This window comes from Caretta caretta, chromosome 17, assembly GCF_965140235.1.
Source record: "Caretta caretta isolate rCarCar2 chromosome 17, rCarCar1.hap1, whole genome shotgun sequence".
NCBI classification, from domain to species: Eukaryota; Metazoa; Chordata; order Testudines; family Cheloniidae; genus Caretta; species Caretta caretta.
The window spans coordinates 1,232,150-1,245,966 of NC_134222.1; the positions used below are offsets into that span (position 1 = coordinate 1,232,150).

Genomic DNA, 13,817 nt, shown 5'->3' on the forward strand with positions numbered 1-13,817 from the left:
GGGCAGGGTGCCCTGGGGAAAGTGGCTGTCAACCTCCCAGTCTGGCAAATGGCCAGTGGCACCAGCCTGAGAGGCTATCAATGCCTGAGAGGCTGCATGCAGCTGCCCATGGGCTCCTCTGTGGTGTGGTGGTTGGCAGTGGGTTGGCTGCCCTGAAGGCTGTCGACCCATCTGCACCTGGACTATTAAGCATGGAATTGCCTTGGCCTCACAGGGAGCCGCATGACCTGCAGCTGCTGGATTGTTTGGGGAATTGATTTCCCAGGGGAATAAATAGCAAGTGCTCCCCTTGCCAGGCTGCCAGCTGCAGGAGCAGTGCAGACGGGAGCAGACGCCTCTGTGCCATCCATGGCTAGCAGCGGAGTATGACACCAGAGTAGCCTCCCCCAGGGCCCTGTGAATTGGGACTGAAAACTAACTCCAGCCCATGGGGGGAGGAGGGGTGCAGATGGGACTGGTCTCAGTTTGCCGCACCAATGGCTGGCGCTGCCCTGCTCACGCGTGCAGTGGAAGCACTGTCTGCACTGTAGCCCGGGCACGGCCAGCCCCTCCTGTGCCTTGGTCAGTTCCTGGTGCAGGGACAGAGGGGCTGGAAGGTGGATTCAGTGTGAATTAACCAAGCAGCCAGAGGAGCAGAGAGGGGAAGGGGAGAAGGAGGTCAATGGGGCCAAGGCTGCTGGTGGTAGGGCCTGCAGAGAAGGTGTGCAAATATGAGGGGCACACCCACTCCAGCGGCAGGCAGAGAGACACCAGGCCCAGGGGGGCCAGGGTTTCAGGCCTGTTCCTCTCATCTGTGTGGGGAGGGCTCCACGGGACAGCGGCCGTGCTGCGGCAGGCAGGACGCAGCGCTGCCAATGTGCCGTGTGCAGGGCCCCTTGTGGCAGGGAGGGTCCAGCGAGTCATGGCCCCTTCCTGGCTGACACACAGTGGCCCTGCTGCTTGCCTGGCAGCTGCCCTGTGCCAGGCCCCAGCGTTGTGTTTCCTCCAGCCCCCATCGCCCGCTCAGTGGGGCTCCCGCTGTCATTGCTCCAATTGCAGCCACTCGCCTCTCCCTGCTGAGCGGGGCTCAGAGCTGGCTGGGGTCGTTCCCCCCTTCTCGCTGGGTACCCCTGAAAGAGGCTGGCTTTGGCCAGCTTCCAGCAGCAGGTGGAGTCAGACTCCAGCCCCCTTCTCCCTCTGGCCCCTCCTCAGGGAGCCTCCCCTGCAGCTGGCCACTTTCCAAGCCAGGGGGGAGGGTCTAGCTGAGCAGGTGAATATTTAACCGGAGAGCCGGCACTTGTTTTGCTTGGGCAGCTCTAGGCTGGTTGGGGGTGGTTCTGGCTGGAGAAGGGGGCCGTTGGGCAGCCGAAGAGCTGCAGAGGAGAGCTGTGGGATGGAGCCGGAGCTGGGGCAGGAGCCCAAGGTGGGCGCAGGAGCCAAGCCGCTACATCTAGCTGCTCAGTAAGCCAGAGAGTCATGGGAGCTAGTGGGGAGGGGGCCCCATCTCTTGCGGGCCACCGAGGGACTAGGGGTGGTCAGTGCACCCAGTGCTGGTAGGGGGAAAGGACCACAAGTCCCTTCAGCCTAGGGGGGCCCCTGGAGTCTCCTATTCCTCCACACCTGGTGCAAGGGTTCCGTTCCCTCTGGCAGTGGAAGGGTTAACCACATACCTGGGCAGCTGTGTCTGGCACATCAGACCTCAGCATGCTGCAGCTGGTGAGGGGCTGCGGGGCGCTGGAGCCCAGAGAGAATGAGCCCAAAGCCTGAGCGGCTGCACGGCCCAGTGAGCCAGCCCCTGGCTCCCCCACAGCTCTTGGGGCTGCCAGAGTCCCTGCTCCCCACACTGGTTGTTTTCCCCAGGAGCCCAGCAGGCGAACAGGAGGATTCCATGGACAGGAAGGAAACATGTCTCCGGGTGGTGGTCAGGTGAGGGGGCAGGGACAGGCCTGGGGGAGCAGGAGGGCACAGACCAGGGTTGGGACTGGGGGCGGTGGGGGTCACTCAGAGGATGTAGGTGCTACAGGAGGCTTAGCAGCAATCCGCCCACACAGCACAAGGGGCCCAGACGAGATTGTGGGTGAGGGAAGGTGTGGGGCCGAAGGAGGAGGGTGGCTGAGGGGTGCATGAGCTGAGGCCGGGTTTAGGGGCTGGCACCTGGGACCAGGAGGGTGCCCGCATGGTGCATGATGCCTCTCCCTTTGGCTAGGGTTCGGCCCCTGACCTGCCAGGAGCTCCGCAGAGGGGACCAGCGTGTGGTGCACTGCCTTGGGGACAACACCATCTACGTGAGTGCCCCGCCCTGGAGAGGCCAAAGCTGGGCACTGGCCTGTCTGGGCCCGATGCTGAGCCAGCTCTTCTCTCCCCGTGCCAGGTGAATGCGGCCGGGCAGGAGGTGGCCTTCAGGGCAAGTGCAGCATTCGATGCAGGCACGTCCCAGGAAGGGCTGTTTGAAGGCAGCGGGATGAAGCGACTCATAGCGCTGGCAGCAAATGGGTGAGGCTGAGGCAACCCTGCGTGGAGAGCATGGTCCCCTTCCACCCCCCCACCCATAATCCCCACCCAGCCATGCACATGCTCCCTCTCCCCCAGCCCCCAATAGCCCCCAGCCGGGCGTGCACCTGCTCCCCCGCCCTTGCCTGTAACCCCAGCCAGCCACGTGCCTGCCCCCATGCTTGCTCACCCCACTGTGGCCTCCTTCCCAGCAGCCAGCTGCAGCTTTCTGCCTCCACACGCCTCCGGGCACAAGCACCCAGCAGCACCCACTCCCCAGGAACCACCCGCAGCACCCTCCTCACACCAGCGCGCGCCCACAGCCGTGCACCCCTTCCCCTCCTTGTGCTCTCAGCACCGCCTTGTGCCCCGCTGTCCGACCACAGTGCAGGTCTGCATTCCCTGGCTCCGCCACGAGGGGGCGCCTTGCACCCTCCCAGGAAGGGCGCAGGTGCTCAGCGGCTCTTTGCCCCCTCGCCCAGGTTCTCCTGCACTGCCTTTGCCTTCGGCCAAACAGGCTCTGGAAAGACCTACAGCTTGATGGGACCCTTAGCTCAGGTGAGAGACCCCCCTCGGGGGTAAACCCGCGGCGGTGCTGAGCAGGTACTTCAATCAATGCCTTACTGCGCCCCCTGGATCATGAGCCCCCCCCTCTCCCAGCAGGGGGCGCTGTGGGGAGCGGGGGAGGGCGTGGCTGTGGGGGGCGCTCCCCTCTACCCCAGGCCTGGCCTCTCCCAGCAGGGGGCGCTGTGGGGAGGGGGGAGGGCGCTGGCTGGGGGTGGTTCTCAGTTTCCTGCTGCAGGGGGTGGAAGCTCAGGGCACCCAGCCATTGGCCTTCCGAGACTTCTCCCCTCTCTGCAGAGCGAGGGCCAGCCGGTGACTCCCTACCTCATGGGGCTGATGCAAAGGGCCTTTGTGTGTCTCCTGGAGCAGACGCAGTGCTACAGACCCGGCCTCGTGCTCAGTGCCTCCTATGTGGAGATACACAATGAACAGGTAGGGCCACCCCCATCACCCTGCCTGGATAAAAAGCTGCAGCACCTAGCACCCCCAGCCCAGGAGCAGGGCCGGCTGATGGGCACCAGACAGACCTGTCCCTGCCCCCCATTACCTCTCTGCCACAGCCCTTCCTGCTCACCCACGTCCTCCTGGCTTTCTGGGCTCCATTCCCACCTGCCCCAGTGCCTCTCCTCTGTCCAGGTGAGAGACCTGCTGAGCCCAGGGCCACCCAGGCCCCTGCCCGTGCGATGGAGCAAAACCAGGGGCTTCTACATCGAGAACCTGCTGACTGTGGAGTTTGGGAGCCTGGAGGCCATCATGGACCTGCTGCAGGAAGGTACCGCATGGGGCATCTCCAGTCTTGCAGGGCGCTGGGGAGGGGCAGAGGCGGGACCCCTGGTGAGTGGAGACCCCAGGGCTCTGCAGCCCATGGGCAATGAGCCCAGTGCCCAAGGGGCCCCCTGGAGGCCAGGTGGGAAGTGAATTCCCTTTTGCTGTTCCTGGTGATGGGGAGCTCACCACATCACTCCCACGAGCAGACCCTGGCACAGTCCCGCCCTCCCTGGTGCCGAAGCATCCCGCCTGCGCCAGGGCATCACTCTGGCCTAGGCCACCAGCTGTTTTCCAAGGCAGGACTGGCAGCCTGGGGGCCCAGGCAGCAGCCAGATGGGAGCAGCCCGTGCTGGCCTAGACCCTGCCGCTGAGGGAAGAGGCTCCATCCCTGTTCCTGGAGCTGCAGAGGGGCCCCCCGTAATGAGCTCAGGACCCTGGGACCGCAGGTTCTGCAGGAGAGTGAGGCCCAGCGCCAGGGGGGTCAGGGGCTGTTTAAGCTTTTTGCCTGGCTCTGACCTGCCTGCACCTCCCACTCCCAGGCACCCGACGGCGGCAGAGCGCTGCGCACGTGCTGAATGGGCACTCGAGCCGCAGCCACGCCCTGCTGACCATCCGCATCCACCGCAAGGCTGTGAGTCACTCACGTCCCCGCACGCGGGGCCTCGGGGGCCAGGGCACATCCCACCCTGCTCCCAGGGGCGCCAGCAGCTTGTGGGAGGGTCCTACGGGCACACGGGGAGGCAAGTGGGCACTGGCCTGAATGGCTTTGATTTGCTACTGCCCTGCCCACCCTGCAGGGGCAGCTCCAGGCAGAGGGGGCCCAATGGGGAGTTCTGGGGCAGACTCCATCATGGGGAGCCCTTGGAATATTTGGCAGCCAAAGCCCTTGCCCTTGTTCTGCTGCTGGGGGGCTGCTCTAGGCTGACGCCTTTGTGAGCCAGCCTGGTGCTTCTCCCTTCACTGGACTGGCTAGGGCCTGCACTGGAGACCCCAGGATTTCCAATGGTGGGGCGGGGGCTGGGAGTGTCCCTGAAGGCCAATGGAGCAGGACACCTGAGAGCTTCAGTCCCTCCCCTTCCCCGCAGCTAAGCCCAGACCCCAGCTCCTGCCAGCAAGGCGTGCTCTGCTTCGTGGACCTGGCCGGCAGTGAGAGGGTGAAGGACACCGGCTCAGCTGGGGAGCGCTTAGTGGAGGCCAGCAACATCAACCGCAGTCTCCTGGCTCTGGGTAAGGCCCCTGCAGCCGGGCCAGAGAGAGGGGCCAGGCTGGCATGGCGACAGGGAGCGGGCACCCCCAGCTGGCTGCAGGCTCGGCTGGGCCTCGAGGCTTGTCTGTGTGCTCATCGTCTGGAGCAGCGTCACCTGAGAGCCCAGGCAAGTGACGGCCTGTCCTCCCCGCAGGGCACTGCATCTCTCTGCTGGTGGACCCCAGACGGAGGCGAAGTCACATCCCGTACAGGGACAGCAAGCTCACCCGGCTGCTGGCGGAGTCCCTGGGCGGATCTGGGATCACGCTCATGGTAGGAGCCTGGCCGCCCTCTGCATCTGGGGAAGGGCTGGGTGAGGGCCTGGAGCCGCGGCCCCACAGGTGCAGACCTGGGACAGGAGCAGGGGCCTGTCAAAATCACATTGCAAGGCTGTGGCCAAGCAAGGAATGGAACCCAGGAGTCTGGGATTCCAGTGCTGGAGCTGGCTAGCCTGGGGCCGGGGGGAGAGACTCACCAGAGCCCTCTCTGCTGAGGGCCCCACTGGGAGCTGCTCCTCAGCCTCGTCCCTTGTCCGGCAGGTCGCCTGCATCTCCCCCTCCTCGCGCTGCCTCCCGGAGACACTGCACACGCTGCGCTTTGCCAGCAGGGCCAAGAAGGTCACCACCAAGCCTGTGGCGCAGAGGGTAAGGCAGAGAGCTCTGAAAACAAGGAGGGGCACATGGGGTTAGACTCGGAGCCCAGTGTCCTGTCTCTGACAGCGGCCAATGCCAAGTGCTTCAGAGGGAACAAACAGAACAGGGCCATTGTCAAGTGATCCAGTCCCCGGCTCCAGTCCCAGCCTTTGGTGGTTTAGGGACACCCAGTGCATGGAGTTGTGTCCCTGCCCAGCCTGGCTGACAGGCGTTGATGGATCTAGGCTCCAGGAACTCCTCTCGTTCTGGTTTGGACCCAGTTATACTCCTTGGCCTTCACAACATCCAAACATATGAGTTCACTGCACCCCCAGGGCAGGGCCCTTGTGGTCAGGGTCCCCTCTAAGCCTTGTGCCTTTGATTTCCCAGGTCTCCCGGGAGAAGCTACTGCAAAGTTTGGAGCAAGAAATCCAGGCCCTGCGGGAGGAAAACTTCTCCCTGCGCCAGCAGCTGCGTCTGCCCAGGATACGGGGCGAAAGCCCAGCCACCCACACACCCCCCACCCGTGCGTGCTCCTGGGGGGCAGGGCTGGGGGTTAGAGGGACCCAGGGATGCCCTGGAGGACAGGAGTGGGGAGCCTGCAGAGGGGCACCAGGGGCTTGTGCATCAGAGATGTATGTGACCTGCCACCGCCCAGGCCCTGGCCCAAGTGCAGATGCAGCAGCTGGGCTCCAGTTGTCACCCATCTCCTCTTCCTTGCAGAGCTGCCCGAGTGCCAGGGAGAGAACTGTGCCCCCGGGCAGAGAGGGGCCCCAAGGAGAGCACCCGGCTCAGCCAGGCGCAGCCTCTATGGCCTCGTACAGGACTTTGTGCTGGAGAACGAGCAGCTCAGGTAGCAGCAGGACGTTCCCCCTCCTGGGCTGACCCCTGGGAGACTCAGCTCCTGGCTGCGGGGGCCAGCCCCGGGCCTCCCTCGAGCCCTGACGTGCGGGTGAGCCCCAGGCATGGCCTGGTACCTGGCACTCAGGACAGCGGTCACTGGAAAAGCGATGCCCCCCTACGCACATGGGGTGGGCAGGGCCGAGCCGCGTGTTCCCTAGCCACCTCAAACCAGCCGCTACCCCACAGCACTGCGACTCTCCCAGGCAGCGAGGCCCTGCCCAGCTCCTCTCCGGCTGGGCTAAGGGAAGGGGCACCCCTGCCCCATTTCCCTAGGCATGTGCCTTTCCCCTGGCCTGGGGGCAGCGAACGGCTGGGAGCCGCTACTCCGACCAGGTCCCAAGCCAGAGACGCCCCCGCCTCGGCCCAGGGGCTCACCCTCAGGCCAGGTGGCTGAGCTCTCCCCTGGCACAGACTCACCAGCAGCTTTACAACTCCCACTGCCCGTCCCTGCCTCTTGCTGCAGAGGCTCCCTGCCATGCCCAGCTCTCTGGGCGACTCCCAAGAACCACCGCCGACCCTTCCCCATGCCTGGAAGCGCCCCCAGCAGACCGCGGCTGCCCCAGCTCAGTCACCCGACCGGGAAGGGGGCGCAGCTCAGCTGGGCCTGGAACCCCGAAAGGTCAGCACTGCTGGGCCAGGTGAATGAGCCAGATCTCGCTCCTCCCGGCCCTCACACCTGGCGAGGGGTTGCCCCAGCGCACTACCCAGAGGGCAAGGTGAGCAGGGCAGCGCTGGGCCCTGTCCATGCGCTGAGTCTGGCCTGGCACAGGGCAGGCTCCCTGCATGGGGGAGCCCTGCTACTGTCTGGGTGAATGGACAGGGTGGGGCCCAGCATCCACGGCTCACCACGCTCTCCCCTTCCCATTGTCCTGCTTGGCCAAGGAGGGAGCCAGTCCTGCTGACAAGCACCTGAGCCCTCCAGGGGCCGGTGGCAGGGCCTGAGAGCCCCGTGGGTGGGTAGGGCCCAGGCTGGAGACCTGGCTGGGTGACAGCTTGCTGCGCTGCAGGGTGAGGAAACCCCTCATTAGCCAGGCCCTGAGCTGCGTGTGGGACGGGGAGGCATTTCTGAGTCACCTGGAGGACTGGGGGGGAGGGTCCGGGCTCTCAGTGCTGGGTGTGGGGGGGTGCTGAGTGTGCAGGGGACACCTGACGTGTGCTGGGTGCATGGGGGGGGCACTCAGCATGCGTTGGACATGCAGAGGGATGCTCGGGGTGAGGGGCTCTCTGCTGGGCATGGTAGAGCCGAGACCCGTCCCTGAGGCTAATGCTTGGGTTACTCATGGGCCACGGTCCCCAGGGCAGGTGCAGTCCCAGGCCTGGCAGAACAGCCGCGCCCGGGGAGCCCTTGCCGGAATTTCTGCTCCAGGCAGCTTCTCAGCCAACCGCTGGCCTCACCCGGTCCCTGGAGCTGCTGGCTGGGGGAGTGACCTGCCCATCAACATGGTGACCCCCCCCAGCCCTCCTGAGTCCCACCCTGCCAGGTCTCTCCCCACCCCAGCTGGCTCTTTCCTTGCTGGGCACCGTAGCTGGGAGGGCCCAGTTCCTCAGGCATATTGGGATGCCTGGGACTGCCCCACTCCCACTTGTCTCATTTACGTTCCAGGCACCCGGAGCCCCCCCTGGCCTTCAGCAGCTGGGGCCACGACAGACGCTCCCCCGAAGCCGCCCCCGGCTCCTGCAGCATCCAGGCCCCAACCTGCCCCCGCCCTGTCCCCGGCGCAGCCCAGTGCGGCCACGTGAGTCTCCTTTTCCTGTCTGACTTGGCGCACGAGGCCCTGACCCCTCGTGTGTCCTGCATGCTGGCCTGTCAGCCCAGGGGAGCCACCGCCCCAGGGGAGCCACCGCCCCAGTGTCTGGGCTGGCTCTGGCTCTGCCCGGGGGAATCTGGCTGACAGGTGCTGTGGGGCCCAGCTCAGCACAAAGGGCAGAGAACGGATGGGCCATGGGGCCTGAACTCCAGCCTCCACCCTGGCCCTGGAGCCCCAAGCCGTGCGCGGAGCTACGCCCCAGCACACTGAGGGCGCTGTGCCGGCCGGCCGCCTGAGACACGTCCCCTCCCGTGCTCTTCTTCCTCTTGCAGACGCCGGCTCCTGTCCACGCCTGCCGCTGCCCCTGCTGCTGTGCTGTCCGGCCAGCCCACGCCACCCCCTGCCAGCGCTCCCAGGTACGGGCCACCCCCGCAAGGCTGGCTGGGAACAGGAAGCTTTCAGCCTAAGGGCTCTGCTTGTCCTTCCAGCTGCTGAGGGAGCTGCCCCCATGGGAGGTGCTCGCTGCCGAGAGCAGTTCCAGGTTCCAGGGGGTTGGGCAGGGCAGTGCGTGGGAGGACCCGGCTCCGCTCTGGCCCCAGCAGCACCCTGTGGCTCCCTGGCTACTCCGTGGGAAAAGGTGAGAGTCAGCAGCCTGGGCCCAGGAGCGAGTCCCCCAAGACAGGGCAGGGGCTCAGGGCACAGCGGGAGGTGACCCAGGGAGAGGGTGGGAGGCCGTAAGGTGGGGCAGCCGTGGCCAGATTTGATGTGGGCCCCAGACTCACTGCACATGCAGCTGCCTCTAAGCTGCAGGAGCTGGCAGGTTAGTGGCCTCCTGTGCTCCATCTGGGCCACCAGCCCTGGCCCCAGCTCTCAGCACAGGCCTCGCTTGCACTGCAGGGGCCTGCGCCGAAGGAAGAGCTCCACTGTCTTGTGTCTGCTCCTGGGAGACACCCGGCAGCAGGGCCCTGAGCCTCCCCCCGGCCTGGAGGGGCAGGTCGCACCGTCGGCCCCGCCCCTGCCAGGGCAGCCAGACAGCAGCGCAGGGCGCCAAGGTAAGCAGCTGAGGTTTCCCTACTGGATCTCTGGCCACGCGGGCTGGAGGGGTCAGAACTGGGGTGACCATCGGGGGCTCTCGACCGTGCAGATACTGTGAGCCTGGGACGGGAGAAGCCTTTCCCAGCATGGTCTGCACAAAGGGAAATGTGGGGCAGAGGCTCCCTGGAAGCCATGCCTCCATGGAGCTGAATCAGTGGGGGGAGGGAGGAGCTCCTTCGCTTTGGGGCCCATCCCAGAATCGTGTCCCTTCTCCCAGCTCCAGCTCCCTGACACCCGCTGCAGCCAGAGGGGAGCGGGGCTGAGCCCAGGGCGGGGGGCACGAATCGCTCCTGTCCTGTGCGGCCAGCAGCAGGAGCTGCGGCTGGGGGAGGTGCTGGACTCCATCGCTACCGCCTGCGGAACCAGGGACGCCCGGGACTGACCCCGCACGTGCCCCACGCCAAGGGACCAAGTGATCTATTAACCCTCCCAGTGCCGTGATGGAGCACCCCATGGCCTGGTGAGCGGCCAGGACACAGGGCCCCAGTCCCCTGCAGGCTGCGGGGAGGCAGGTGGGGCCTTGCCGGGGCGTGGCATGCACAGCCCTGCCCACGAAGCTCCCCCTGCCCCAGACAGACGTGGTCCAGGGCTGACACAGAGCTCCCTGTTTATTTGGCTTTCGCGAAAGACCCAGCTGCTGTGGATATGGCGGGACGGTGGCGGCCCATCCCCGCGGGGGCGCTCCTCTCCCGCTCAGGGGCAGCCCAGCCAGTACTGAGCGATGGGGCGTGGGTAGCGAGGGCGCACAAAGTCCACACGCTTACTGCGCAGGTTGAGGCGATAGTACTTGTCTGCGGGAGAGAAGGGCGTGACCGTCAGTCCCCGGGGAACAGGGCCCAGGGCTCCGCTCACCCACCCTCGCCACAGCTCCGAGCAGCAGGAGCTGAATGGGCCCTGCTGGCCTCCCCGAGCATCCCCCAAGCATAGGGACAACCCTGCTCAAGGCTTCGGCCAGAGTCCAGGCTCCACCAGGGCAGCCTGACTCCCCGTGCCCAGGCCCAGCCTGCTCCGGCTCTCCTCCCCGCCATGCGGCGCCTCTCCACGTCAGCCCCATCGCTCATGGTCAGGCCGGGCAGAACTGCAGGGCCCTGGGAGAAGGTGGCCATAAGGGGGCTGTGGGGGCCACATTGCAAAGCTGAAGCCAAGCCCTGCTGGGGGGCTAGGTCAGGTCAGCTGTGAGAGCAGCTGGGGTGAGCTGATGGCACTGGGACCCACCTGCCACGAAGAAGTAGACGCTCTGGATGGGCTGGCACCGGGAGCCCCCTGGCAGCCAGTCAAGGTCCATGTCCAAGGAGTCGGACTCATCCTGCAGCCAGTCCCAGACGGTGTGAGCTGCCGGCCGCCGGCTCCTGTACCTCTTGCGGTGTCGGCGGGATTTCCTCCTTCGAGCCCAGCTGCTAGCCCTCGAGGAGACGTAGATCCTGCCGGCCATGGCAGCATCCAGGTGGCTTGGCACCCCCCTCCAGTCTCTGCTGATGTACCGTGGTCCACTGGCCCCACCTGGCAGAACAGCACAGGGTGGGCATGAGGACTGGCTGGCTGCATCGCTGCCGAGGGTGCGGTGTCCCATCCGCAGGCAGAGGCTCACCCAGTGGGGAGGCAGCCCCGACCGACCGCAGGCAGCATCAGGGAGTGGGGTCCCCAGGGCCTCCAGAAGAGGGAAGGAAAGAAGCTGGCACAGGGGAGCAGAGCCGCCCCTATCCCCATGACAGGGCAAGGAGCAGGCTGGGAGGAGAGATGTGATGGCAGGACCCAGCCTGCCACAAGGGGGCCTGGAGCCTAGCCATGTTTCCCTCCTCCCCAGCTTTCTGTTCACCTTCACAGCCCGGCAGCATTGGCTCCAGTTAAAACAGACAGCACCTGGTACCTGATTCTGTCCTGGTATGTTGGGGGGCAGGGGGTGCCGCGCCTGTACGGGGGAGAGCAGTGGGTGCAGTGTGCATGGTGCAGGCTGGGGACATGGGTTGTGGTGTGCAGGTGTTTTGGGGCTGGGGGGATGCAGCGGGGGGGCTGCGCTCTGCATGCAGCTGGGTGCTATCACTCCCTTCCAGGCTCCCAAGGCCCTTGGGCCTGTGAATCTGGCCTCTTGCATGCATTGGTCCCACTAAGGAGCACTGGGGTCTAACGTTCTCCAGAGCCGGATCAGGGGCCCTCAAACTGCCTGTCCTCTTTAGCGCCTGACCTCCCAACCTGCATCACTTCCTCTCTGAATGGCCCTGACTCCAAAGCCCCTAGCAACTCCCATGGCCTCTGGCTCCCCCCAGCCCACTGACTTCAGTGAGCTGCTTGGCCCGATCCCATAACCTGGGCCATTCCTCCCCACTTACTGCGCATGGAGCCCCCAAAGAGCAGTTGGAAGAAGTCCTCCCAGCTGTCGCCCTGCATGAGTGTGTAGTGGTCGAACACCAGTGATGGGGAGGACACCTCGCAGTCCTGCCGGCTGGGCTGTTTGGCAAAGTCATATGCCCAGTAATGCTTGTCTGGAAACGAGACATGGAGCCTGTCAGGCTGGAGAGATGCCATCCTGCTGGACGGGGCTGGGGCCCAAGGCGCAGGCTCCTCACCCTGCTGGCTAGAGCAGGGCAGGGCATCCCCCAGCACTGGGACGGGCTGGCAGTACAAGGCAGCTCCACGCAGCAGCCCAGGGGCTCGGCAGCCTTCATAGCGTAGCCAGGCTGATTGTTTGTTACCCGTCTTGGCATGCTAGGAACACTCCAGGCGCTGGAGGCAGGTTTGCGGCGAGAGGCCTGGCTTTCCTTTCAATACAATACAGCTGGGTGCCATGACCGCGTGCAGCGAGCAGCCCAGACACCCCCTAGCTACGGGCAAAACCATGTTTATTAGTGTCTAAACCCCCCATTTCTAGCCACTCTCCTGAATGCCTGGAGCTGGCAGTGCCAACTTCACCCGCTGCCTGGGTACGCAGTCAAGGGCCCTGCAGCTGCTGGGCCCTGTGCCCTCTGGCTGAGCAGCCGGGCAGGGACTGCCCAGCGCTCTCAGACAGCATGGCTGCGGAGACCAGCAGGCGCGTGGGCAATGGGCTGCAGTGAGCTGAGGGCACTGCCCGGGTGTGGGGACCATGCCCCAGGGGCACTGTGGGGGGGGCACAGCTGGGAGGGGTACTTGGGCCAGCTGGGAAAGAAGCTCATTTACCTTTAAAGAAATAGACCCTCTCCTGGCCATGGTAGCTGTGCGCAGGGAGGGCGAAGGCTGCGTCGATGTCATCAGGGATGTCCTGGAAGCCGTCGGAGATATTGCGGGGGTAGTCGGGGTCCAGGGCACCGTCATCGAAGCGCCAATACTGACTGCCCTTGGGAGACAGCCACAAGGCAAGGTCAGCTGGGGGCGCTGCTGCTGGGCAGAGCCTGCCGGGGGCCCAGGCAGCATGTCCCTCCCCAGAGAGCAGGATTCAAGAGCCACAGAACCTGTGGGCCATGAACCCACAACCCTGAGCCTGCAGCAAAGCGTCCGCCCCCGTTAGCGCTCTCCCCGCTGCCAGGTAGGACACTGGCCTGGCCATGCCCCGAGACACCAATGGGCTGCCTGGCACACGCCCACGGGCTCTTGGCAAACTCCTCTGTCACTGTCCCACCTTTGGCCGGGGACATCAGCTGTGTGCCTGGCCTGTCAGCTCTGCCGCCCTCCTGCAAAGGGGAACAGGCCAGGGGGACGAGGCCTCGCTGCTCATCGGCGTGGCAGCCTGAGAGAGGGGCTTCCCAGAGGAGCCGGCTGCGGCGAGCTGGGCCGGCCCGGTGGTGTAACGGACACCACAACGGCGAGTGGCGCACACGAGTCAGGCACAGGCAGGACTAGTCCAATCCCTGCTCGCAGACCCACCTGGAAAATGTAGGTCTTGCCCTGACAGTTAATGCGTGTGAAGGCGGCATCGATGGGCCCCTCGATGCCCCAGACATCGCGGATGAGCTTGGGGTAGCCGGGCCTCACGCTTTTCTCGTCCAGTTCGTAGACGTATTTCCCTGAGCGAGAAGGGAGACAGGAGCTGTGAGCCCCCCGCTCCCTAAAAGTCCCCCCCGCTTTGTTTCCAGTCGTGTCTTCCCGCCCCAAGTGCACACAGTCTGGAAGGCTGGCTATCTGCCGGGAGGTTCCGCACCATGCCGGAGCCGTTGACCATGCCGACAGCCCTGGCAATGCAAGCGACCCAGGGCCCTCCCTGCCGGGCAGCTCAGTTCTGCCTGCGTGGGGGACTCAGGCTGCCAAGAGCCCAGCCAGGGCCAGCTGTGCCGGTGGGCTTGATGGCATGGACGTCTCTGGGAACTGGGCTGAGACCCACCTTCCCCCACTAAGCATCTGGCCAATGGGAGTGACGCGCGATGGAAGCGAGTCCGTGCCCTGGAGGGGGAAGCCTGTGCAGCCCTTTCCCATGCTCTGAGC

At 65.4% G+C, this 13,817-nt stretch overlaps 2 protein-coding genes across 21 annotated transcripts in view; one reads left to right on the forward strand and one right to left on the reverse strand.

Annotated features, from left to right (window-relative positions):
• KIF12 (kinesin family member 12) overlaps nt 1-13,817 on the forward strand; it is an 18,015-nt gene continuing 4,198 nt past the window's right edge. The window contains exons 1-16 of one of the 14 annotated variants that reach the window (XM_075120889.1): nt 2-1,440; nt 1,840-1,905; nt 2,186-2,264; nt 2,351-2,472; nt 2,952-3,027; nt 3,331-3,805; nt 4,341-4,432; nt 4,887-5,028; nt 5,202-5,320; nt 5,587-5,691; nt 6,070-6,205; nt 6,403-6,532; nt 8,186-8,318; nt 8,663-8,746; nt 8,819-8,967; nt 9,228-9,382. In XM_075120889.1, coding sequence (XP_074976990.1) covers nt 1,373-1,440; nt 1,840-1,905; nt 2,186-2,264; nt 2,351-2,472; nt 2,952-3,027; nt 3,331-3,805; nt 4,341-4,432; nt 4,887-5,028; nt 5,202-5,320; nt 5,587-5,691; nt 6,070-6,205; nt 6,403-6,532; nt 8,186-8,318; nt 8,663-8,746; nt 8,819-8,967; nt 9,228-9,382 — 2,131 coding nt within the window. In that variant the 5' untranslated portion in view covers nt 2-1,372. The other 13 variants (XM_075120890.1, XM_075120893.1, XM_075120886.1 and 10 more) reach the window with 13 other exon arrangements.
• Nucleotides 5,570-13,817, reverse strand: part of VTN (vitronectin) — an 18,204-nt gene continuing 9,956 nt past the window's right edge. For 6 of the 7 annotated variants that reach the window (XM_075120902.1, XM_075120900.1, XM_075120899.1 and 3 more), the window contains 5 exons: nt 13,263-13,402; nt 12,579-12,735; nt 11,753-11,905; nt 10,641-10,925; nt 10,016-10,216 (listed from right to left, as the gene is read on the reverse strand). In XM_075120902.1, coding sequence (XP_074977003.1) covers nt 10,119-10,216; nt 10,641-10,925; nt 11,753-11,905; nt 12,579-12,735; nt 13,263-13,402 — 833 coding nt within the window. In that variant the 3' untranslated portion in view covers nt 10,016-10,118. Of the gene's footprint in view, nt 5,707-10,015; nt 10,217-10,640; nt 10,926-11,752; nt 11,906-12,578; nt 12,736-13,262; nt 13,403-13,817 lie in introns of those variants that run through there. The other variant, XM_075120904.1, reaches the window with a different exon arrangement.